We start from the raw sequence: 12,270 nt of genomic DNA on the forward strand, positions 1-12,270 counted from the left end.
CCATGTTTTTCCTATCTAGAATAATTTGGCCATAAATCATCCTCAATTGTAAATTAGAATTCACCTTGCATTAATTTACTAAGAAAATGAAACACAATCCAGGCGAGTCAAAGAATATAAATACATGTTAATATTCGTTGTTTCATTTGAACTCATTTGTGTACCTGTAAACTGAGTATTAAATAAAATATCTACATAACACTTTAAAACACTCCTCATGAATAAGGAGTTAATCTGTGTTTATAAGTCCATAGATTGGAGCCAACAATCGCCAAACAATTCATCCATAGGTTTACACCTCTTATGCTAGTGATCAGACCTTTTAAAATTACATATCTATTGTTTGAAAAATTATGAGTTTGTTATATGGTGTACTGAGATTGGTCACAAGTTTACATTTGCAGTGTAACACATTTTGAAGCGTTCAAAATGATGTCAGTTTTGGTTGAGATTGGTCACAAGTTTACATTTGCAGTGTAACACATTTTGGAGCATTCAAAATGATGTCAGTTTCGGTTCTGATTACACAAGTGACCCACTCCATTTAAAGCTCAATTTCTGACAAGCTGCAGCGGTTAAAATTCTCTCTTTTAACACTTTTCTAGCTTCAATAATCTGATATAATTCATGGCTTTAAATAAATTGCCATTACTATTATTAGCTAGTAGATCCATTTGCTGAAATGAATCCTCGAAGATGATCTACTGGGTTTCAGCGTTTCTGGATTGTCTAGGTAACCTGTATTTTAAACACGCATTTGTAAAACGTCCTTGCATGCATGATTCAAACTACAACAGAACATCTTGTCCAGGACCCAATGTGACAATTAAACTTAGTGATGTCAAAGAGTGTTAATGACACCATATGAAAGGGGTGCTATGTGAGATATATGATTACTTAATGTCGATTAAGATAACAGTGGAATTGCTATGACAGAAAATCCAATCATACTTTCAATCGTCACACAATGAAAAATAAATTACTAAAATGCAAAATTTTCAATCATTTTTTTTAAAAAGCAAAATCTCTAAAATTCAATAACCTAGGTGAAATATCAATGATGTTCAAGGCCTTGAATTGAGCTGTTCATTTCTCAAAGACTTTCACTAACCTTTAATGACCATGCGAACCCTGCTCCTGGTTCTGGTTGGTAACTATGACCTTAAAATTCAAAGCTCACGAAGAAAATGAATTCAGACTAAAGTGATCATGGCCCTCTTTTCTAACTAAAACGTTTGCAGTAATCATTTGCCTCCACAGTTCAACTTTAAATGAATTTAAAGTCTGAAATATGGACTATTAATAGGCATTTGCATCCTATATTGTGCTGACATACTATCTAGCCATCTACCCATCAATCTTCTCACAGTGACAAGGATAAAAGACAAAAAGCATAAAAAGAAAATTCTTTGCTATCATATCAATGTAGAGGTTTTAAGTTGATAAGAGCTAATTAAATTTGCGTATGTATTATTTCTAAAATCACTCTTCTGACAATCTCCGTGAAAAGCTATTAACATTGTCCACCCTTAAAAACCAAATTTTATTGCACTGAAGAAACTGGCTTTGAGTAACCTTGGGATAACCAGCAGTAAATGTGCACGCACCAATAATTACCTTGATTAACCACTACAGGCAACAAATTTCTTAACTTAAGGCTATGGTGTGACTTTCTCAGCTGTTAATGTTTAGTGAAGATATAGATATATTTGTGAATTAGGTGTTTTGAGCTTGTGTTGTTATTGAAATTGATGTGAGGTATGTACAACTCCCATAGTTACTCTGCAGTTATCTAGATAGTGAAATACCAACAGTCGGCTAAGAAAAGAGCTACAGCTTGCATGACAACTATTTTCAATTGCATCAGCCTGGTTTGTACACAATGTTTTGCAGAAGTGTCACCTAGAATAATGGCTTGTGTTTGCACTCTGAGCACCACATGTCAAAAATGACCTTTGGACATGAAAAATGCAGGTATAAATTTGGGGTTCCATGCATAAACTTCTGCTATGAACTGTCATTGACTTCTCAGGTCAACTGAATAATATTGTTATGCTTTGTTTTAAAAAATAAAAAAAGATAGACCTTTTATGACCTCACATGTGGATATTATTTTTTTACTGCAAATGAGGCATTAAATTTATGCATTAAAACTCCCTTGCACCCTAAAAGCATGTGTCATGAAAGCAGGACTTTAACTTACCTTCGTTACGGCCCCTGATACAATCATTTGCTGATGATGCTTATCTGGTTTTGGAGGACTGAAAAATACAACCAGTGATAAAATGACCTGCATACCATAAAGCATCACAAAAGCATGTGTCAATTGTTTTTATTTTCCATTCTCTTTGTTTTCATTTTCTCACTGACAGAATATCTGGGCAAAAATCATGCTGACATGAAATTGTCTAACATTTTTATATCTCCCTGTAACATCAGCTACTGCATATTTTCCTTTCACATGTAAAGTACAGTCATGCTGAAAAGTCAATGGGATGTGAACCACAGTGTCATCTATTTATATCAGGTGGTCACTCACTACTAGCACTGGGTGTTGTCAAAAGATACAGAAAGCTCATTCTATGTTGGATCACTTTCTAGACAGACAGGCCAAGCTGATGTTTGCTAGACACATTCACTTATAATAATTATAATTTTTTATAATTTACCTGGTATCTACTGTTCCAAAATAAGAATTAAAAAAAGGAAACCATGTGTGGGATTAACTCAGCTCAGTACAGAACTTTAGAACCTTCAATCCCTCTACTATGTTCATAGCTCTAAGGTCACAAGCACACATCATCATGTTTAGTTTCACATTGCATTTTTGCAATTTTATTTTTGACCCAGAAAAAAAGATGAGAGTTTTGCAATCTATGACTGGATGAGTGAGCATATTTTTTAAAACCTGTTTCAGTGAATGAATTTATGCAGTGATGATTACACAATGTACTGGTACTACCACCGATTTAAACTAGTTCTACTGTATTTCTAATTTATTCCACTGTTTTATATCTCTGTGAAATAAAATATGGAGTATCTCTTGTTGACAAGAATGCTAATTTATTTTGTATATATTTATAACGACAAAAAAGAAACAATGTTGTTTACACATGTGTATGCGACCGTCTTCAAAGAATACTAATTTTGTACTCATTTACATCAAAAACAGAAAATGATCTTGCTTACACATGTAAATATGATAGTCTAAGAGAACACTGATTTTCTACATGTGTACAAGATAAACAAGAAACAATGTAATGTATACATGTAAAAGAGACAGTCCTAATAGAATACCGATTATGTACACGTTTACATGACAAATACAAAACAATGTTGTTTACACATATAAATGTGAATTGTAACAAAATATTAATTTTGTATGTGTTTACATGACAGACATGAAACAATGTTGTTTAGACTTGTAAATTCAAGTCCAAAGAGAATCACAATTCGCACATGTTTACACGACAAACACGAAACAGTGTCATTAATAGACTGATTTGATTTTTTTTACACATATACATAACAAACAAAAAAGTGATGTTGACACTTGTGAATGTGACAGTCATAATACTAACTTTACACATACATCACTCCCTCGATAACTCGCTTATAACGCGGGGTTAGGCGTGGTTCCCATTTTTAAAACCAGAAAATACCAGAAAAATTTATCCCTATTTGTTGAACTTGAAGAAAATCATGATCAAAATTGGTAACGGAAACCTGATGAATCGCTCATTTTATCGTTGAAAACAGTAGATAGGACCTGGAAATTTTAATCAACACCATGAAATATCAAATTTAAAAATAGGTCATAAAATTTTATACATTTTCTTTCCAAACAACATTCCTAGTACACCGCAATTAATGATATGTAAGGAAATTTATATCAATAAAAAATGTCACTCACGCCAAGTGGAGGCAGTAATTTAATAAATAAATACAAATTAATTTTTTTATCAATTGAAATTTGTGTTCTAGTTCTATCTTTTAATTCCTTTTAAGTGTAATCGTATTAATGCAATGTGTCTTCTTGTAATTAAACGTAAAATGCGTCCATCTACCATAACAGCTATGTCTGCGAGCGTTTCTCTGAGAACCTAATTAAGTGCCAACCATGTTTTGATAACTGACTTTCGGAAGTATTTGTTGTATTGTTGCACTGAATTAAAAGCTGGCATCCTTTGTATTATCACGTTAATTATGTCTTTTGAATCAAATAAAGGAGGTGGAATAAAAGAAAAGTTAAAAGGCACAAAATTCTTACAAACTTAAAATCTAGCTGCCCCGGTCGTATGTCTGGTGAACTCACTTCATTTGATCAATCGAACACTGATAAATGTTGCTGTGTATGTAACATAAAATAACTGACTCTTTCATAACTGTGATCAAAGATAACAAGGCAGTCAAGAGAAACGAATACTTCATAAAATAAAGAGTTTGATTTCAGATACAGACCATTGTGGGCAAGCGAGTTTCAGAGAATTCTTGAACTGGCAGTTAGAGATATCCTCAATGATTGTAAGTTTCATTCTTAATTCGAATCAATTAATTCACAACATCAATAATGTACTAACTAAGCCAACAAAAACTGAGTTTCAATGTAGATGATTGTCTCACAAAATAAATGTTGCATGTTTTTGAAAAAAAGTAATCTTGTTTGGTGGTGTATCAACAGTAAGTCTAGTTCCCTGCTCTGTAACTCCCGATTTGGCAGGATAATATTAAACACCACTATGGGAACCAGACTCATCAAGAAAACAAAAAGCAGTGACGTAATACAGATTTTTTTATGAGTACACATAATGGTTGCTGAAACCAGTTGGAACAATCTTTCATGTTGGACATTTTGAAAATAAATTTTATTTAAACAGAATAATGAACAACTTCATTAGAAAAAGCGGATTATTAAAAATTATTTTCAACATGATTGTAAAATGAGAATTCAGCTAAAAAACAGCCCAGTTCCCTAATGCCCCCCCCCCCCCAGTTTTCTCGATGTCAAAGAGATTTGTTTCAATTTTTGGAGGTTCCCGTGTAACTCGCGCCTCACTTATCGTGCAGTCTATGTTTGTGGACCCTGTTGTGCCCGAGTTATCAAGGGAGAGGTGTATTTACAAGAAAAATATGAAACATTGTCATCTACATCTGGAAATGCGATGGTCCTAATAGAACAACATATTTGTACACACTTACAAGACAAACATTAAACAATACTGTTTCCTCTTGAAAATGTGACAGTTCTATATAAAATACCAATTTGTTCATGCTTACATGTAAAAAATTAAACAATGTACAATTTACAACACTTGTTAAATCCAATTTTGTACATGTTTACACAGCAAACACAAAACAATGTCATTTACACTTGTAAATGTGAAAGTCTTAATAGCCAGTGCCTAAAAAGTGACAACTGTTTCACAATGTTAAAAGCAGGTATGACAAAATATTCTCTTATTTCAATCCTGACTTGACTTATTATTCTGACATGTTTGTGCTCACACATCTGCCAATAAGACTTAAAAATTAAGTTTCAAGTCTTAGTTGAGTGTGAGATTGTTTACGAGTGTCGTATTATTTCACTGATGTTTTGTTTTTTAAGTAATCAGATTAAAATCAAATCTTTACTGCTATTCATGAAGATCTGGCTGATCGCTTTGGGGTCATGTTTTGGTAACCTAAGTTATTACCATAATCGCTAATTTTATCAACCAATCAGATGAAGTCTTGTCTTTGCATTTGGAGACTGAGCAGCGTGGATAAAGAGAATGTGTGTATACTGAATGATTTAATTCACTTTCAGATTTTTGAAAGCTGCATTTCCACTGGCTAATTCAAAGATCACCAGAACATAACACTTAAGCAGTTGTTGTAGGACAGCAGAGATCTGATTTTAAGCAGACTGGTTTTTTAAAATTTTTTTAAGATTACAGTCTTTAGACTTAAGATGAAAACAACAGTCAGTGATACTTTTGACTCTTTTACCTTGTTCCAAATTCCTCAATGTCCTCCTGACTAGGTTTTTCCTCTGGTTTATCTCCAGAGGCATGGCGTTTGTGTTGTACCACCCTCATTCCACCAGCCTTCACTGAAAAGAAATAGCAAATCGTCAATACAGTAGGTCTTTGACCATCTGACTTTATAAGCTAGTGTTGCCCTATCCTTTTGTAGCAGGTCACATCACCATGCCATTTTGTTTGCAAGCTATGATCTTTTTGATTTTTTTCAGGCTTACCACAATCTTTCATAGCATATCCCTTGCACCATGCTACCCTTTTCTTTACTTTTGGTATCACATTCTGCTCTTTACTATTGCAAGAACAACTACACCAACCAAAAAAAAAGTACAGTGAACAGCACAATGTATGTCCACCCTCTTTTTAACAGCATTATATGCAGTTAACTTATGTTGTTGTTCTAGGTCTAATGCCATTTTTCAGCGCAGGATAGGCTATACATGGTGGCTAGTATAACTGGTGGAGGAAGAACCTTGGAAAATCCAAGGAAGAACCACCAATCCACAAGAAGCTACCAGCAGGCTTTCCAATGTACTCACGCTAGCCAAGCCTTGGACTTGAACCCACTTTGTCGTACCAAAGTATCAATCATTATTTTGTTTAATTAGATCTACACATACAAACAAATCTGCGACAGAAAGACATGCATTCGAATCTTCAACAAAATGACAAGATTTATTAACATTATGCAGCAATTGTGTACCTTGGGTAATTAAAGGAACATAATTAATATTTACAATACAGAACATCAAATTTTTAAATATTTAAAAATGTGAAAAAAAATCCTTTCATACATGTCAGTAAACTTCTCGATTTTAAAAGCTATATTTGTATTTAGTACTTACCATAATAATTAATTTCTGTGTGTTTATTTAAACATCTAATAACCTTAAATTCTGACATATTCCAATGTTTGCTTCAGCCAGTCAAGATTACTTTTATGCAAAAAATATTTTCAAAGTTAATCTGTGTCATCAGCCACAATATTAGAGGTCACTTTTTTGTATCCAGGTTGTCATTCACTTTTTTGTATCCTGGTCATCATTCCCAAGCAAGGGACAGAAAAAATGTTTTTACTATAAATCACCCCTTCCTTAAATAGTCTAAGATTTCCTCATAGTTACCAAAGTATGCTGCCATAGAAGATACACATTTTATTGGCAAGATTGCAGGTATGGATATAGGGAAAATGGTTTATATATATATATATATATATATATATATATATATATATATATATATATATATATATACATATATATACATATATACATACACACACACACAATCCTCCCTCGATAACTCGTGCATAACGGGGTTCACAAACATAGATCACACTATAAGGTGTGAGTTACTGAGGGACTTCCAAACATAAAAATCTGCATAGACACCACAAATGGTGGTGATGGCAAATGTGTGTAGGTGTTAGCGAGCTGGGCTATTTAATGAATGTATCCTCATTTTACAGTCACATTGATAATAATTGTTAATAGCCGATGAAGTTGTTCCTTATTCTGTATAAAAAGCATTTATTTTTAAAATGTCCAACATGTGTATTACATCACTGCTTTTTGTTTTGTTTATTAGTCTGGTTCCCTGAGTGGTATTTAATATTATCCTGCCAAGATGTAAGTCAAAGTAGCAGGGAACTAGACTAAATGTTGATATACCACCAAACAATATGTTTTTGATTCGTTTTTTTTTTTTAAAACTAGCAACATTTATTTTGTGAGACAATTTTCTATGCCAAAACTCAATTTTTCTATTGTTCAATTAGCAGGGATCGTCCTGGGCTTCGCCAATGTCGCAAATTGCGATTTTTTTTCCTTATTGGCGACAAAAATATCCCATCTGGCGATTTTTTTGGCGACATACTTTTTGGTTCTTTAATTTGTACATACAATCATGGATTTGGACTGGATAAATTAAAAGGGAGAACGAAAGGAAGCCACAAACTTGACTAAGCAATGCATTGGAATCAATCTGTTACACAAACGATCCTTTGTTCTTATTGACAACCCCATCTTTACAGTGCATTGTTACATCATAATCTGCTTATGCTGACATCTGGGCTGAGTACTGTATGCTGTGATACAGTCAATCATGCTACCGCACTATACCTACAACTGACCGACTTCTGAAGACGCGAATAGAACAGATACAATTAAATGTATGGCTAATCCTTCTGTTTTTTTTGTTTTTTTTACATATACCAATACAATAGTTTTGCTGAACCTTCATAGAAAACTGATAACCTTTGAAATACCAACTACTGTGTGTAAATACAAAGCAAATGGAAAAAATCTCAATCACAATTATATCTGTCGCCAGTGCAGCATTTTACTCATTGATCTTTTTCTTTTGCCATCAATCCCATGTTACGGATTCAGAGACTTAAACTCCGCAACAAGAAATAGCAACAAAAAAAAAAACAGTTTTGCATAATTAATAATAATTATTTATTTCTCAAAATACAGGAGTGAAAGAATCCCTAAATTGGGTGTGAATTTATGCTTATATATACGGTCCAATATTGCCAGGTGTTGACTCGTGTAAGTTTCATTCGTGGGAATGGAGATCCTATTTTGCTTGTCGAGAAAATTTATACAGCATTCAGTGATCATTCTTGGGATTTAGGAACAATTCACTACAAGCTTTGTGAAGCTAGCCATAAAGAGGGGTGGGCTGCTGAGAGACTACTGGTGTCACCTGTCAGCACTGTGGACTGTGAATGTGGATTCAGTAAGATGAACCTCATAAAAACTGACATCAGAAATAAGCTCTGCCTCTCATCTCTCGAGAATTTAATGAGAATCAGCATGTACAGATGTGAAAAATTAGACTTTGAAACTGCATTCAACAAGTGGGCAGCCCTAAAATCGCGTCGGATCTTCATGTAACACTTTGTAACATTTTGTTAATGCTTGTTGTAATTAAAGTATTAACTAACCCATCTTTTGTAATTTTCATTGCCTGTTACATTAATAGACTAAATTAACACTTGGAAAAATGTACACTACTTGTTTTAGCGACACTTTTTGAAAATTGGCGACAAAATATTGAGGTTGGCGATTTTTTGGCGACAGCTTTTTAAAAGCCAGGACCATCCCTGAATTAGTACAATATTGATGTTGTGATTTCACTGGAAGTGATAGTGATACTTCTTATCATCTCTAAATGCCAGTTCAGGAATTCTCTGAAACTCACTTGCCCACAATGGTCCGTATTTGTGAAACCAAGCTCTTTATTTTACAAAGTATTCATTGCCTTGCTATCTTCGGTCAGTTATAAATGACTGTTAATTTAAGGTACTTTATGTTATATACACAATAACATTATAACAGTGTTCGATTGAAAAGAGTACACCCAACATATGACACTGGCCACTAGATTTTAAGTATGTAGGATTTGCATGCCTTTTAACTTTTCTTATATTCCATCTCCTTTATTTGATTCAAAAGACATAGTTAACATGATAATACAAAGGAGGCCAGCTTTCAATTCAGTGCAACAATACAACAAATACTTCCGCAAGTCAGTTATGAAAACATGGTCGGCTCTTAAATTAGGTTCTCCGAGAAATGCTTGCGGATATGGCTGTTATGGTAGATTGACACATTTTACATTCAAATACAAATTTTTTTATGATAATCACACTTAAGAAGAACTAAAAGATAAAATTAAAGCAAAATTAAAACACTTAATAAAAATTATTTAATTGGCATTCAAATATTAATGTACTGCTTACACTAGGCATAAGTGACATTTTCACTGATCAAAATTTCCTAGGCTATCTTTAATTAAAGTGTACTAGGATGTCCTTCGGAATTTTTTTAAAACCAATTACACTGCTCCCTCGATAACTCACGCACAACGAGGTCCAAAAACATCGACCGCACTATAAGCAAGGGCACGAGTTACCGAGGGACCTATAAAAAAAACTAATAAAGAGATGGAGATCGACGGAGAGAGGCGAAAGGGGGGGGGTTGCATTGTTAAATACTCGTTTTATAATCGTGCTGAAAATAACTGTGAATAAATATTTCTTTATAAAGGTGTTGTTCGTTTTTCTTTATAAATTATCTTTAATTTCTGGATAAACTATCTTGAAAAAATCGCAAAAACAATTATTCCAAGAGGTATCAGTACTCTTAACATGTGTATCGCTAAACACATTGTGTATTACGTCACTGCTTTTTGTGTTGATTTGGATACATTCTAGTTTTATTGTTTGTTCAAAATGAATCGAGATTTCTTTTATCAAAAAAGATAACATTCATATCGAAAAACGACGTCGAAACATGTGTTGCTCTAAAAAAAAAATCTGCTATCACTAGATAGACAGATAGATAGATAGAGTAAAATGTAAAAAAATAAATTCACAAAGATAAACCATTACCAACCATGAATTTAATGGGTCTAAACGTCAGACATGTAAAAAAAAATAAAAAAAATAATATTTAAATACAAATACGCGAGTGAGAATACAATATTTGCTCGGCAATTGTCTAATAGCAGTAGAGCTTTCTCCTCTAAGCCCCTGGATTGCAGGTGGTTTCTAACGGCGGGGACAAACATCTTAGAAAACCACTCCGTAAATATTATTGCAGTCATCCATGCATTTCCACTATTTCTATATACAAATGGAAGGCTGTCCATATTCATGTGATGAAAACAATGGGGAGACTTGTATTTGCCAACACATAATGGTTTCATTTTATGTGTGCCAGTTTTGTTAACACAAAACAAAAGTGTTAATCTCTCTTTGTTCAGCTTGAAACCCTCCTTTTTGTGTGTATCATCTCTGGTAGCTAGAGTTTTGTCTGGCATCATCCGATAGCATAGACTAGCCTCATCACAATTATAAACTTGGTCATCTGTATATCCATCACGAGTCAGTATCTCTCGGAGTTGGTTGGGATAACTAGATGCGGCCGCCTGATTTGCTGAGCGTATCTCTCCCGACAACGAATTTTGTTTTATTCCATGTTGGCGCTGGAATCTCCAAAGCCATCCATGGCTTGCCATGAAATCTGAATCAGTATCCATAGTTTTGGCCATTTTCTCTGCCTGGGCCTTGAGAATTGTTCCCGAAATCGGATCACCTTGTTCACGTTGCTGTGTGAACCAGGTGTACACAGCATCATCTAATTCTGTGTCATTTGCAGTGCGTGCCCGTTTCCATTTAAATCCATCATCAGAATCAACTTCATGCAAATAATCCCGAAATTTCTGCTCATCCTTGAACCAACCTCTGAGTGTCAACTCGGCAAGTTTAAGTTCACTACAAACTTTTGATCTTGATTCACCATTACGAACCCTCTCTATGACAGTAAGCTTTTCATTCACCGAGTACGCCTTTCGCTTGATTCCCTTGCTCTCCATGATCACATTTACAAATGATTAGGATAAATTACTGATTAGTATATACTTTAATGACAATAAGTACATGCTATTTGAAACCATGTTCGATTGGTCCAATTAAATTGACTGATGTTGAGACACGATATTGACCACAAGAGTTTATGCATGTAGGATTTGCATTCCTCTGGACTTTTGTATTGTAGGTCTTTTACCTGATTTGATACAAAAGACAGACATAATGTGATAAAACAAAGCAGGTCTATTTTAATTGATTTTTACAATGCAACAACCACTTCCCCAAGTCGTCGATCAAAACGCAGCCGGCACTTAATTAGGTTCTCACAGATGTGCTTGCGGGCATCGATGTGACGGTCAATTGACTCTTTTCATGTTTGAATAGACGAGAACATGCAACGATTATACTGCTTACACTGCAACACAATGAAAAGATTAAAACACTAATTTCCCCTGACAAGACATATTTAATTAGTGTTCATTTCATTCAGTGTTGCCACCTGTTAGCATTTACTATAATTCATTGATCGCTGTTTCGCCGTATACATATACAGTATTATTATTTACAGTGAACTAAGAAAATATTTTTTCCAATAAAATCTAACAAGATATGTGATTCCTTATTAAAACCTGAAAATTTTATGATGTTGATTCTAACTTTTCGGGCACTAACCGCCATTTTCGACAATAAAACGGGCGATATATCAAGGTTTCATTCACCAGTTCTGATCACGATTTTCTTCATTTTTTAAAAATATTTTCTTTTTAAAAAAATGGGATCCACGCCAGACACGCGTTATAAGCAGGTTTGCGAGTTATCAGGGCGCGAGTTATCGAGGGAGCGGTGTGTATGACTTCTTATTAAAAGCTG

General features: G+C 34.1%; 1 protein-coding gene across 1 annotated transcript in view; it reads right to left on the reverse strand.

Annotated features, from left to right (window-relative positions):
* Positions 1-12,270, reverse strand: part of LOC149790415 (death-associated protein 1-like) — a 34,442-nt gene that overhangs the window by 15,274 nt on the left and 6,898 nt on the right. The window contains exons 2-3 of the mRNA XM_089972464.1: positions 5,989-6,091; positions 2,204-2,261 (exon numbers count right to left, since the gene is read on the reverse strand). Of these exons, the coding sequence (XP_089828590.1) occupies positions 2,204-2,261; positions 5,989-6,091 (161 nt within the window). The remainder of the gene's footprint in view (positions 1-2,203; positions 2,262-5,988; positions 6,092-12,270) is intronic.

This window comes from Sinohyriopsis cumingii, chromosome 10 (assembly GCF_028554795.1).
Source record: "Sinohyriopsis cumingii isolate HCF-2022 chromosome 10, ASM2855479v2, whole genome shotgun sequence".
NCBI classification, from domain to species: domain Eukaryota; kingdom Metazoa; phylum Mollusca; class Bivalvia; order Unionida; family Unionidae; genus Sinohyriopsis; species Sinohyriopsis cumingii.